At 40.1% G+C, this 14,787-nt stretch overlaps 1 protein-coding gene across 1 annotated transcript in view; it reads left to right on the plus strand.

Annotated features, from left to right (window-relative positions):
- Window positions 1-3,175: 3,175 nt before the first annotated feature.
- LOC115362436 (piezo-type mechanosensitive ion channel component 2) overlaps window positions 3,176-14,787 on the plus strand; it is a 46,455-nt gene continuing 34,843 nt past the window's right edge. Inside the window, exons 1-12 of the mRNA XM_030056359.1 lie at window positions 3,176-3,239; window positions 5,555-5,650; window positions 9,949-10,050; window positions 10,649-10,694; window positions 10,841-11,000; window positions 11,092-11,308; window positions 11,507-11,720; window positions 12,365-12,545; window positions 13,448-13,546; window positions 13,848-13,889; window positions 14,119-14,251; window positions 14,530-14,684. Coding sequence (XP_029912219.1) covers window positions 3,176-3,239; window positions 5,555-5,650; window positions 9,949-10,050; window positions 10,649-10,694; window positions 10,841-11,000; window positions 11,092-11,308; window positions 11,507-11,720; window positions 12,365-12,545; window positions 13,448-13,546; window positions 13,848-13,889; window positions 14,119-14,251; window positions 14,530-14,684 — 1,509 coding nt within the window. The remainder of the gene's footprint in view (window positions 3,240-5,554; window positions 5,651-9,948; window positions 10,051-10,648; window positions 10,695-10,840; window positions 11,001-11,091; window positions 11,309-11,506; window positions 11,721-12,364; window positions 12,546-13,447; window positions 13,547-13,847; window positions 13,890-14,118; window positions 14,252-14,529; window positions 14,685-14,787) is intronic.

Genomic DNA, 14,787 nt, shown 5'->3' on the forward strand with positions numbered 1-14,787 from the left:
GAGGGTTTATCTGCCCACAGAGGAGCCTTATGTCTGTGATAATCAACCGACAACCATGCAGTGAAGGAATTTATTAGTTTAGTTAGGTTTGCTTAACAAGATTAGGAGCTATTGATTTGTTTGTCACTCGTTTTGGTTCACGAGGAGTTCAGTAAATTATCAAGTGTTTTTATCAGGTTGTAAAGTTGCAGTTCTTCCTCTCCTCTTTTTCTCGTTCTTCGGTTATCATCATCATCATCTTGTTGTTAATTTAATTTCCACAAGGTTGCCATGTGGCTGTATCTCTTTTTTCAGCAAAGTAGGCTAATACGCAGTAATGTGTTTATGTGTTATTTTGAACTGTGCTTCTTCTTTTTTTTTTTTTTTTTTTTTTTTGCGGAACTGCTGAGTTTACAAAATGTCTCAGTGTGAAAGTAAAGTGAAATATCAGAGTGTTGCATGTAGCAACCTATTAAATGATAATGATACTGCAACCATCACTAACACTGTACACACATGGTGGGAGGCTCCTGCTCTCATGTTGTTGGAGATTCACGGCTCAGTGATGCTTACACTGTCAACAGTTTACTGTAAAGCGGAAGCCCTGAAGCTTTCAGTGCAAGCTTTCACTGGCTTTTACTCATGGATATCACTGATTTTGATATTTTATTTGCCAAGCTGATATTACTCAGCTTCATATGGTAATCATATAAGATTTTAAAAAATGATTGGTCACAGAATTACATCAAAAATTCATTTAAATTTGCACTTTGTCCTGATTAGTGATTCTCAACCGTAAAACAGGCAGGCTCCGTTAAATTTTATTTAGTGTAAGGACAGTTTCAAACTAAATTAACAAGTTTAGTTGCATTTTTTTTTTGTTGTTACTTTCTTAAATTTGGAATATTACAGTGTCATCAAGGGAATTTAAGTTACAGACTCCAATATTTCATTGATCTTGTGTTTGACTTTTGGTGCCTTGCTTAGTTAAGGCAGGGGTTTTTCATGTTTTCATGTCCTGGACCACCAAAAAAGTGATTTTGAAGTGATTGTACCCTGATTTGAAAACATATTTTGATTTGTGTTAAGCATCAAATTAGATGTCAATGGAAGTGATGGAGGAGTATTACAAATTGCTACTCAAGTAGGAGTAGAACTTGAAATCTACTGCAGTAAAAGTAAAAAATGTCTCATTTCAAATGTCCTGGCAGTAAAAGTGACTGAGCTCCTTTTTCCAAACAGTAACTGTGTTAGCTGTGATCTTTTTCATGCAGTTAGAAAAGGAGGAGAGAACACGCTGCAAATTACACGCATTTAAAGGGGCATTAGAGATAACTGAAGTGAGAACCCTGTAGACTCAACTGACACATTTTCCACAGTTTTTTGCCAATTGAGTCTAAATGGTCCTCACTTCCATTGTCAATCTGCAGTTTTTCATTGTGGCGTCTTTTATTGTGAAATTTGGAAATGACTAAAAAGTAGAAGCAGCAAAGCAGAAGCAGGTTCCTCTTTGCTGCCTGAGCTTTTATTGTGAAAGGTTCCACTATCTGTCATTGATCAAGTACAATAATCAAGCTAAAATGTACCCAAGTTACAATAAAATTACTGACTTTCACAAAAAAAAGCTACTCAATTACAGTAAAGTTGAGTAAATGTAAGTAGCTACTTCCACCTCTGATTAATAGCTGGTGAGATTAAAACTAAAACTGATCACTCACACATTTTTTTGGTATCCAGTTCCAACAGTTTCTAACGAGCTAGATGAGAGTGAAGTTAGTCGACTGTCTGATGATCCAAAAGTTGCCGGTGTTTCCTGGACTGTTCAGTACTGGCTCCGGCTCCCTGTCTATCTGAACTGTCCCGCTCCCGGTCACCACAGCTAAAACTTAAGCTTAAACACACTGATTTTACACGCTGCACAGCTGCTTACAAAATGCCCTCGTCATTACACTTGTCACCTTGTCTTAAAACTGAACAGGAACAACAGGATCCTATGAAAGCCATACATGAAGTGCCTGTTAATTGGACTGACTTGTTTAAACGTCTCTTATCGCTAATAAAACTTGCTTACTTGCTCATTTCCTTCATTGTAGCTCCATCTCGTCAACAAGCACTAACACTTCTCCATCCAGTAAAACTTCACACAAGCTAGTTTAGCATTTTGAATTTGTAAAATATCACTGTGTCATTGCACATTTGAAAAATCAAGCTGGGTTTTCCTGAGAGGTTGTTGCTTTTCCTGCCCCCTTTCTTCCTCTTTTCTTTTTTTTCTTTCCTTATTTTTGGTGTAAAGTTCGCCTTTTTGCAGGCAACAGTGCGATCATTGATCATTCCTCTGTAGTCACACACACCAGCTCTTAATGGCCTCGCATCCATGAATATTAGATACACTTCCCCTCGGCCCACAGCGCAAATATGATGAGCCAGCCTGACGCGGCTGTAGGGAAACAAACACAGGGCTGCCGCTCCCGGTCACACAGGATTTCGGAAATAAAGACATTACTCTGTGGTTTTAGAAAGGGCACTCATGACACACATGCTTGTATGCTCACAAACCAAAACACACTTTAGCACTTTTAACACAAGCACAGCATAAATGTTGTCCTATTTAGTATTAGAAATTGTAACACTATTAAAAAAAAAAACCATGCCATTTGTTGCTATTTGTCCTCTTTTATCTGCTTTTTTTTTCCAGTTATTGATTCTCCTGAGTAAGGTTAGCCTTGATTTCAGCATCGTAACAGTGATGCTGGATTACAACCCATTATGAGAGAGAGAGAGGGAGAGGGAGAGAGGAGGAGAGAGAGAGAGAAAGTGTGAGAGAGAGGTGAGGGAGGGAAAGGAAAGGGAGGGCGTGACAGAGACACAAAAGAAAGAGAGGAGGGCATCAGCTTCCCACAATTTGGACTAAAAAAAAAAAATCCTCAACTCTCCTGTGATGTCCAGCCGCATCATTTGAGCTCTCACTTGCCTCGATACAGGTTGAGAGTGTGTTTTTTTTTCTCTCTTTACATTAATATATGTGTTGCAGGATGCTCTGATTGAGGCTGCGCTCATCTTCCACTGAGAGATGTGTGAGCGGGCGGGAGTCCCCCTCCACAGCGCTGCGACATCCACCCGCCGGGCCAGACTTTTAGAGGCTGAAAGTGTGTGTTTGGAGGAGCAGTGTGTGTGTCTCTGACACAGTGGGGCAGACATGGCGGGGGACATCGCAGTGGGGATGCTCTACAACTTGGTGCTGCCGCTTCTCCTCCTGGCCGGTGAGTTGGTCTGTCAGCAATAGTTAGTGATGGGAAATGGGGTTTGTGTGTGTGTGTGGTCTTTGCAAGAGGTGAGAGGTGATGCTCAGGTCGAATTCTCTGATGGATTAAGATTTTAATAAGTCCAAGTTGGGATGAGAGTGGCAATAATTGTCATGGTGATACGATCTTTTCTGAATGGAAGCTGTTTGGTGGGTCAGCAGTATATCATAGCATTTTCCCATTGAATTAAATCAATTTTTCACTCATACAGCACATTTCACGCAACGGTGTCACCCAGCATGCTTTGCAGATGTGGTTGAAAGAGTTGAAAAAGACAGACAGTGACAGAAACAATCGTCAACATTATCAGAGGATACAAAAAATGACAATTAGTGTACATAAAAGGAAAAGATTATTGAAGAAAGTTGAAGAAGGGTTAAAAATAAAAACATCTTATTGAAAAGCAGTAATAGTAACTGGCACCTCTAGTCACGTTTTTTTTTAAACAAGCAATAGCTGTGGGTTGAGGGTCATTTTCTGTAAATTTTGGAAAATGAATAGTATTTCCTCCGTTGTGGGATTCATTCAATGAAAAAAATTGAATTTCAGTGGTGGCTTTTACTTCTCTATGTTATTAGAGTTGGATTTGTGCTTTAAATAAATGACATTTTGGGTTATCGCTGTTTCCTTTTGTGAAAATATGGCGTACAGAGTTTGATTTGTAGTTCACGACCTGGAGTGGCCGTAGCAGTTCAGGATGTCTGTGTCCTGCATGGTTCCTGCATGCTGGGGGAAATGCACAATGATGATTCAGTCCGAGGGATTAATATGGCTTTCTATTAGGTGCATTCAGGTTTGACAATATATGAGTTGTGGAGAGGCACGGCCGCGCCGCTGCCAAGCCGGCGTTCGGCAAAAAGCAGAGGGAGCTGCCAGGTCAGGACCGTACGTGGAGGTGCAGTAAATCATCTTGGAAACTTCATAGACTGTCCATTAAAGTGGAGGAAGCACGCTGAGCTCATACACATAACATTTACTTGAGTACAGTAGTTTTATGATGACTGTGATATGTATAGTTTACTGTAAATAGTGCATAGGGTTTTGTCTTGTTTCAGGGCCTTTTACTCACGAGTGTCATTAGTTTTGCCAGTTTATTCTCCATCAGATATTATTTCATGTTGTCACCTTCCGCAGCCATTAGTTTTAAATAGATGTTTTTGCTTTATTCATTCTTGTTTGCCTCCCTAATGTTTTCCTTTTCCCTCCACATCTTTTCTGTTTGTCTCATATGTTGGAGTGTGAATGTCTTGTGAGACTGTCCTCATCCCGGGTATGAACCCCCCCCGGCTCTCCTCCTCTCCCCCATCCCTCTCTCCCCCTGCATCCCCCTTGTCCTCTTCGTCCATCTCTTCCAGGCTTCTGTGGTATTTCGTGGCTGCGTTTCCCTGCTCTTCCTGCTGCTTTGTTGTCTTTACTGTGTCTTCTAGTGTGTTTTCTTCTGTAATATGACTGTGTTCCCTTGGTAATTTGCCCTCTGTTTTGGCAGCTATTGCACACCTTGGCAGGAAGGGGTCTCCTCTCTCCTCTTGTGGTGCTTCCCGACATTTCCTCTGTTTTTCCCTGTTTCATCAGTGGGTTTTTTAAGTAAGGGGGTGTCGTTCTGTTTAGTTTGTTGTAAACCTGTGGGCCTGTAAAGCCCTTTGAGACCGAAAACTGTGGCTCAGAATCTCTGATAATAGTGTATTGTGTTATTTCTGGTGATTTCTCACTGTAATCCTCATAGAATAACTTAAACCTCTACCTACATGAGTTTGTATGTCTGCTTAGTGTTTAAAAAAGCTATTTTAGAGTATTTATCATACAATACTTGTGGCTCTCAGCTGATGTGAGTCTAGGTTTTCCTCTTGCCTATATGTTTATTACATTGCTCAACAAGTTTTTTGTTTGTTCCAGTCACCTGGGATTGGACAGCTGCAGCATTTATTAATTTATCTGTTTTCAAAGACACACAGCTATGTGGTCTTGGGTCCAATTTAAAGCCATAAAAAACAGCATTATAGTATGCCTTCATTGTTGTAAGAGTTAATTTCCAAATCTCTCAGTTCAAATCTCTCCCACCTTTCCTGCTTTATTTTTGACATTTCATTAAATTCTTAATCCCAGACTAAAAAGTGGAATTTTTTAACTTTTCTAACTGTGTTGATTAGAATACGTTTTACAACAGATTACAATTAAGAGTAATGGAATATAAAACAGTCTGTTTTCCTTGGTTGTTTGGATTAAATGTGTTTATCAGACAGACGAGGTGTGTGTTCTCTCTCTCTCTCCCTCAGCGTCCTCGTTCCGCTACAACGGTCTGTCGCTCGTCTATTTCCTGTTTGTCCTCGCCTTGCCTCTCCTTCCCAACCCCACCCAGGTCACCATGAAAGGTAAGAGGCTCCGCAGAAACAAACGATACCAGATTTATAACGCTGCATTTTGGTTCTCAACATGGCCTTGGTTCAGTTTTCACAACAGGGTCTCACAGTGCAACAGTCAAGACTCTTTATTTTAATTTGGGGTGCAAAATCAGATCATTGGATTTGCTCTGTGATTAAGTTTACTCGTTCCTGCATTTTATTATAAAATGATAATTATTAACTCATGCAGTTAAACAAGTCATAATTATTGTCACAGCAGAATATGCAGTGTTTAGATTATCCAACCAGCAATGAGCAAAAACTTTTCAATCTCATATTTGTGATAGTGACAGATCTTGTGATTGCGATTCATTTTATTGTGATATGATTCACGATTTCAGTAGGAATGACACCTTTTGCATTATAATTTTGATTTTTTCTGAAGCAGCTATTAAACTTATGATGATGTGATCTTTGCTCAGGTCGTACACCAGATGTACGACAACATGTCCAGGGCATCTCTGTAGCACCATAATACTTTATTCACAACAATGTTTTGTCACACATTTTACCTTTATCAAAAAAAAAAAAAAAAAAAAAATGCATTTGGATATTGCACTCGGCCATATTGTGAGTTTTTATTAGAGAATTATATTATGATTAATTGTTCAGCCCTATTTTATATATACACAAAAGGATGACTGGGTGTGTCCAGAACACAAAATCTGATCAGACACTTAAATTTACAGGTAATTACACCTTGTAGCACCGGTTTACTGTAACATATTGTGTTATACATGTCCTGTTCTCACACCTTTAAGAAAATCTTGTATTTTCATGCAAAACGCTGATCTGCATGTCTTATAATGAGCATTTGAGCCTTTTACCAATATGTGGTTTATTAAAGTTTATTCTGAGAAGGAGTGTGTAATTTACAGCTCTTTTTAACACATTACGTCTTTGCACATCTGCCTATGATTTTTACATATGAAAGTGTTATTACGTGCTTGCATGCACACACAAACTGTACACACACACACACACACACACACATGTCAACAAAATGCTCACATACACACACATCATGCCACACTGTTTGAAGGCCACTCATGACTTCAAGATATGAGGACATTTATAGCGAGTGTGTGTCGATGTTTGGTGTTCAAGGTGGAGAATTAGAGAGAGAGGGATGGAAAAAGAAAGACGGCGAGAAAGGGAAAGTAAAAAAGAAGTGTGTGTTTGTGTGTGTGAGTGTGTGTAGTTACTGCTTGCGCATGTGTTTTTTTTTTTCTGTATTGATCACTGCATGCTGATGAATTAAAGTATCTGCACCCCTCCCTCAAAGTACTTTGTAAAGGGGATGTGGTTGGGTCGGTCAGATCAATTATACATAACCTGGTAATTACCGTGAGGAATTAAAAGATGTGATGTCAGCGTTTTGTCATTTTTTTTTTCCTCCATCGAAAAACTGTTTGCCTCTCAGCTTGTCTTTGAAAGCTTCATAAATCCTGGGATTATCTTCATCTCAGTGGCATGATTTTGTCTCCTCGGGCAGCGTGGTCAAGTGTGTATGTATATCCTGTAAACGTGGATATGTGTGTGTGTGTGCAGTGGATGTGTAGATGAATGTGTGTTTCTCGTGTCCACATATGCTTGGGAGTGTGTGTGTGTGTGTGGTGGAAGGAGTGCGGTAGAGAGTGAAAGAAGCTTTTAGTAAAAATCCTGCACATCAACAAAACTTTTGCTGACTCAGCTAATGCCAGGCCATATGATGCTTTGTTTTTTTCCGTGCTTTTGATCATCAAGGCTGAACTCCAGCATTTAGGCCATTTGGCTGAGATTATGATCTGGTGCATTATTAGCTGGAAAACAGTCAGATTAATTGCGAAGCCTCCCCCTGTTTGCAGCATCTCATTCCAGTGTCTATGGAGAATATCAGGATTAATACGCAGCAGAAACAAACGGTGGTTTTCACTGGATCGCGCCATCAGGATGCAGGAAGATGCCTCTCTGGAAACGTGTAGTGCAGTGTATAAAAGACTAATTCAAATCATTATTTAACCCAATCAAAGCTTTAAACTAAAGTCATAAGACTGATTCCTTTTTTTAATAATCTCTGACATCCTGCATGTTGTGGCTCAGTGGTGGTAAACAGCAAGGATTCATTTAGTTTAGTTTAGTTTAGTTTAATTTAGTTTGATTTGGCTGAGTTGAGTTTAGTTCAACAAGTTTTAAAGAAATGCAGTTGCGCTCAAAAAATTGTCAAAGATAAAAGATAGGAGGGAAGATAAAAACACAATAAAGTTAAAAACTTATTTCCATGTTGTCCTTGATGTTAAGAGACGTTTCATGTTCAGAAAACTCAACGTTATTTTCTGAAGTGATGAAGTTAGAAATTAAACCAGCATGGGATGATGTCAGGTTCACAGTAACTAGCGCTGTGCATTTCTCTCAGCTCATCCAGAGATTATATTCTGTGTAGTCCTGGCTCATCACAACACATGGAGCATCTGTGGTTGATTTGCTGGGTTATAGGTGCTTGTAATACTATGCTTTTCTTTATCTCCCAGTTCAAAATATGATACACATTCATGATCAGGTGGCTCTCAGTTGCCCTGGAGGTCCAGAGAATATTGTAGGGTGTATTGTGTTTGGAATGGTTTTATTTAATTTTATTTTATTTTGCGGTTTTGGTTTTACATCCCTAATAGACTAACCAGTTAAAATATCAGCTCTAAACTGGGGCACTACCGGTTCCTCCGCAGGGCAAATCTACAAAATCTACAAACTCACCTTTGCTTGTGTTCATTCTTTGCTGGTGTTTTGTTGTTGGCTACATCAAATCCAGAAATTGGACATGGATTTTTTTTTTTTTTTTTTTTTTTTTTTGCCCCACCGTGGGTCCTACACACATTGAAACGCTCCTGTATTGACACTGTAGGACTACACCTGAGACCGAAAAACAAAATGTGGAAATGAGCCATTCTGTTCCTTGTTACTGTTTGTTTAAAAGAAATGCCTAGCATGCATATGGTATAATCTTTACACTTCAGCGGTCCGGCTGCGTGACAACAGAGCTCAGGCCCACATGTCTTACTTTAGCCGGTTTATTGATCTGTCAAAGTGCTCACATGGAGAAAGAACCAGTCTCAGTTTTAAATACTGACAGTGGTCTGGGAGACAGTATTCAACTGCGAAACGTCTCTAAGAGAAACATTAGGTCCATTAATTACGTTGTGTGTATGCCTCTGTATGTGTGTGTGTGTGTGCATTTACAGTTGTTTGTGCATACATTACCAACGTTCTCAAACTCTTGAATACGATCGAACGCAGAAACACATTTATGAAACTGATGATTGTCTGAAGTCATTAGTGAACTACAGGATGAATTTGTTCGTGCAGCACAGCAACTTTACAGATATTTACAGATTTGAAGCCTCGTTCAGAGCGCTTTTGGTCCGTCTAGATCGCCTCAATCCACTGATGTGCCATCTCGATACTCTGTGCTCTCATGACGATAAAAGACTCGCAGCGTTGAAGGAATGCCGCTTTGAAATCCGTTTGGGAATTAAGGGAATTAAAAACTCACACAAACTGCACACCTCTGTGAAAACATCATCATGCGTCCCAAATAAGACCAAAGACTGAGTTGAAAATTCTGATATTTCTGGTGTGGCTCATATGCAAGAAAGGACAATTGAGAAGAAGTTTCACCTTGTGTTTTATTGTCCTTTATATCACGATTTGTGCTTCAAATCGATTTAAAAAACCCAGATCTGATGTGGTTAAATAATGCAGATAGACTGAAATGGCAAATTTGCAGCCTCTGATTATCTAGAGAAAGCATTTTAGAAAGAGGTATTTATCTCGGCTTATGTTATACAAATGTTGCTTAAATGTTTTTTTTTCTATGTGTAAACTGTTGCAGCTGTCAGTTATTAGAGGTGATTGTGATGATTTGTAGATTAATTGTATTTTTGGTGTCTTAAATTGCATAAGGGATGGGTACAAGGCAAGACACAAAAATAAGTAAAATTCTTTCATTCATTCGTTGCAGTTTCCATGTAGTTTAAAAAGCATGCCAGCTGAGGAAGCATCACTCAAAGTGGATAGTACTGTATATTGTTTTGCCACATATTCAGCTTGCAGTGGTAAATTTATAATACACTGTAAGTCAGTCAATAACTATTAACTAATGTGAGTTTAGCATACTGTGAGCAGTTTACTTATCTCTCAGAAAACAGTTTAAACTGCAGTGCACTTTCACGATGTTGACTTCCACTTCCCTTTCTTCTCTGTTTGTCCGACGGGTTTTCTCTTCTCCTCAGGTAAAACCGGTCGCTTCCTCCTGCTGATCGTGTACACCAGCTTGATGTTCCTGACGCTGCAGTGTTTCATGCAGATCCCCTTCGCCTACATCCCTGTGCATGGTAAAAACAACAACATGCTACTTTATGGAAAAATTAGATTAATGTATTTTTTTTTTTTTAATATATAGACTAAAGTGGCATCTGAGTCATGTGCTCATACTGCACAAAGACAAGTGTTGGAAATATGGATTTACTTGACCCCGAACAAACTGAATGTGCTGAAAAATGGCACTTTAAAGAAAATACACATTTTAATATGTAATGTTTTAATATGTAAAGTTTTTCCAAAGGTTGCAGCATTTTTTTTTCAAGACAGAGAGGAGTGTGTAATCCCTCAATTTGAAGTTAACACATGGAAATCAACAACTTTATTCACACTGGATATGACATTTTGGTGTATGTGTGTGTGTGTGTGTGTGTGTGTGTGTGTGCGCGTGTGTGTGTTGTTAAATGAAGTGTGTAATAGTAACCTAAAAGCCCACGATGGCTGGACATTTTGATGCAACATGCAGAAATAATTTTAAATCAATCAATATATTTTCTTTTTTTTCTCTATTATTTAAATTTATTTTTATTTATTCGTTTTATTAAAGAATGAACTGAAAAAGGCCAGATGTGATTCACTTATCGTGTTTACTTTATTGTGATTATTCAACAGGAAGTGGCTACTGGGAAGATTTCCTCTACCATTTGGGCATTGTAAGGTACAGATGTATTTATAATTATACTTTTTAACTCCACAATCCAGTTGTTGTCCAGATATTACAGCAGCTGATTGAATATTTCAGGAGTGTTGTGCGCCTTGTGTGTGTGTGTGCCTGTGTGTGTGTGTGTGTGTGTGTGTTTCCAGATTCAGTATAGTGGAGCCAGGGAACATTGTGCGTCTCCTGGCCCCAGACGTGGGTCTCCTCGTCTCCTCCGTGTTCGTGGTCAGGCTGTGCACGAAGCTGCTGCGCCCTGCTCCCCAAATCAGTCTCCATGACAACGGCATCACGCCCTCCGACCCTGAGGTAACCGCATGCGTGTTTCTGTGAACGGACAGGACACGTGGTAACATGAACAGGGTGATGCTGATGTTACGGCTCTCTGTTGACCCGGCAGGAGGGGGAAACCTCCGACTCGGAGTCCGAGGGAGGAAGTGACATCACAGATGGCTCGTCCTATGACAGCTCAGACGAGACCACGGCGCCGGCTCAGACGGGGCCGCCCCAGTTCGTCCAGAAGCTGCTTGTGTTTGCGGCCGGACTGCGGCTGCTGCTGTCTGCCATCATGAACACAGCAGGGAAAGTGGTGGTGACTGTGCTGTTGGGACTGGCAGGTGTGTGTGTGTGTGTGTGTGTGTGTGTGTGTGTGTGTGTGTGTGAGAGAGAGAGACCTAACCCTTGTTCTCTAAATATATCTAATCACAGTTAACTTACTTTTCATTCATGCCTTGTTATGGTTAAATGTGTGTTTGCCTTTGTCTGCTTGTCATATGTTAATGTGAGTGTGTGTGTGTGTGTGTGTGTGTGTCCAGGTATCACGCTGCCCTCCCTCACCTCAGGTGTGTATTTCGGGGTGTTTTTGGGACTGGTGTGGTGGTGGGTGTTCAGCCGCTCCATCAGCCTGCTGCTCTTCAGCACCCTGTGTGTGATGATGGCCATCTTCAGCGCGGGACACCTGTTGGCCCTGTACCTCTACCAGCTGCCTCTGTCCCAGCAGCTGGTGCCCCCAGGCGATGTTTACGCCAGGTATTTCAAGTAGAGTCAAACACACACCTCTGATATTAAATTTTGTTTCCTTGCACGTGTTTTTGGTAAATTAATTCTACATTTAAATGCATGGATGAAGCCCTTATCAATGAATAAATAGCTAAATTGAGCCACCTTGCTGCTCACCCCAAAGGAATGTCCTATAAATGTAACTGAGAGTTTTGTTGCCCCTTTGTCTGAATGCTGTGTCAGTATTTCGAGCCCTGGCAAGGAGAGAGACACTGAATACTTGTAGATTTTGGGGAGAAAAACACACACAAAACAGTCACACTTTAAATATCAATGCAAGCAAGAAATATAGAGAGATGTGAATATTGACCCTCAAAAATTGATTGTTGAACCATAATCCAAAGTCAAATGAGACATGTGAAAAACAGTTTAAACATGTGAGGTATTTGAGATGCATTTCAATGTCATGAGATACAGCAGGTTCATAAAGATTTAGTCAGTGATTTTGCATTTTTCTTTTTTTTGAGATAATTGAAATTGTCTGTTTTCTCCCTTTAAAGTGTTTTTTGGTCCTTACGGTATTGCACAACCTGAAAATTCCCTCACAGATACACACTAATGTCGACTGTGTTTTCTTTCCTGACCCCCCCCCCCCCCCCCCCTCGCTGTCCCAGGCTGTTTGGTATGACGGGCGTCATCAGAACCAACAGCTCGGAGCCGTACAGCCTCGGTCTGCACTCGGACGTCAGCTGGCCGGACTTCATCAACCCGCTGGTCCTGCTGCTGCTCTACTACACACTGGTGGCTCTGCTGCACAAGTGGGTCCACATCACCGACGAGGAGGTGTGTGCAAGTGTGTGTAGGTGATGTGTGTGTGTGTCTGTGTGTGTTTGTGTGTGTGTGGATTTGTGTTTGGTCTCTGTTACTTTGCAACTATATTACTGCTCTACTACAATACTACTGTTACTATTGTCACTATTGCCACTACTGATTCCACTGCCACTAATACTGCTACTAATACTACTACTATTACTACCACTACTACTGCTAATGCTATAATATTTGAAGAGGCTTATTGTTTTTTGATTGTTTTTTTTTTTTTTAAGTTACTACTACTACTACTGCTTCTACTACTACTACTACTACCTCAACTACTACTACTACTACTATTACTACTACTACTAATGATAATAATGATGATAGTATGTTATACGTATCTTTTGTTGGTGATGACGCCAAAAGTTGCCTAATCCCTCCCGACCAGTTTTTTTTAATGGTTATGGAAATCTGTCTTTAAAAGTTCCATTATTCATTTAAAATGCAGTTATTACACATTATCAGGAATTATAAGGTGGACTGATGCTTTAGATGTGTGTTTAACGTGAGCATTAACAGACCAAAAAAAAAAAAACGTCTATTTTTTTTTTTTCACTTTTATTAATTGAAGAAGAAACTGCTTAAGGATTTATTACGATGCCAAGCAACTCATTCTTATGCCCACCCACAATATAGACTGGATGCGACAAGATGACTTTGAAAAAAAATCCTTTATTCCTACTACTATCACTATAACTGCTATTACTGCTGCCACTACTACCACAACTTTTTAACTTTTTAGAACTATCACCACTACTAGGAATAGTGTCTTTTTGTAAGTGTGCATGTCTGTCTTATAGAGCGCATCCACAAACTTCAGACAATATTCAGACGATATTAACTTACATGACAGTGATTCCACGGGGTTTTCTGTTTATTAGGGTAACGTTGACGTTCAGGAGTCTGAGAGTCCAGCAGAATCTCCAGAAGATCCTCCCAGTTTCTCCAGGATCCTCTACGTCTCAGGAGACAAACAGGAGGTGCGCTAACAGCAGGAATAGTTTCTAATCCGGCATGATATTACACGGTCACGGGAATATTGATAGCAGATTATGGCTTTCATCACTTTGTGTTGGTTGCTGGGGGCAGAAGCCTGTCACTCTGGATAAGAGCATCAGCTAAATGCCTAAAATGTACAATAAACTTTGGATTTCGTAATTTTAAAGCTATTGATTTAGAAAGACATCGGTGCTAGTCACAGCCTGAACACAAGCATTCTGCAGAAATATATATATATATTTTTGCACAGGTTTATTTAATAAATTCTCTCACTCATTGCAGCTTCTGTCCAGCACAGATGATGAAACATACCTACCAGACGAGGTGGGTCATTTTATCGCTCTACCATATAGGTTTCCTGAGGTTATCACTTTTTTTGAGAATGAGAAAGTCCAAAGTTGAAACACTTTATACAACAGTTTTACAGTTGTTCCTCCAAAATCCTTGTGGTCACAGTTACAACAAAGCATTTATTTATTTATTTTTGTATGTATTTTTTTTAACTGCTGCGAACCCAAACCTGATGTAAACTGATTTATTTTTCTTTCCCCAGCCAGCGATCTTACTGACAGACATGTCCTGGCACGATACCCGTACAAGTGAGCTGGGGTCTCTGTTAGGAGGAGCAGGCTACACAAACTGCTACCCTCCACCAAAGTATGAAGACAAAGACTCACCATCACATGGTAATCACAAAAATAAATTTCTCCAACTTTTTTTTTTTTTTTTACTGCTTTTAATCCCCAATTTTGATGGGACCTTGTGTTGTATTATTGCACTTTTGCCTTAAGCCTCAAGAATCACAATCATTCAGTATGCTGCCTTGCATTATTTCTTTTCATCTCATCGGTAAAGACAGGAGGTGAGAGGGGTAACATAAGATGGAGAAAAGGGAGATGTATCACAGTGGTAGAGATGTTGGATCTATTTACTCCACTTTCCCTTTGCTACCTTTTTCCTCCAGAGACAGAGGGTGAGGGAGAAATGGAGGAGAAGGACGGCGAGTCCCATAAGAGTGTGACGGAGAGCCTGCCTCCCCCTTCAGGCCCCAGTGGTCTGGTTGTCTTTGGCCGGCTGGTGCAGAAACACAGCTACGTCAGCGCCCTCATCATTATGATGGTAAACCACATCTACTGAGATACACGGATTTCTATATGTAGCTGTGTGACAAATTTTTGACTGAATACCTTGAGATCGTAGGGGTGACTAGTGGTGTTTTCAT

This window comes from Myripristis murdjan, chromosome 7, assembly GCF_902150065.1.
Source record: "Myripristis murdjan chromosome 7, fMyrMur1.1, whole genome shotgun sequence".
Lineage (NCBI taxonomy): Eukaryota > Metazoa > Chordata > Actinopteri > Holocentriformes > Holocentridae > Myripristis > Myripristis murdjan.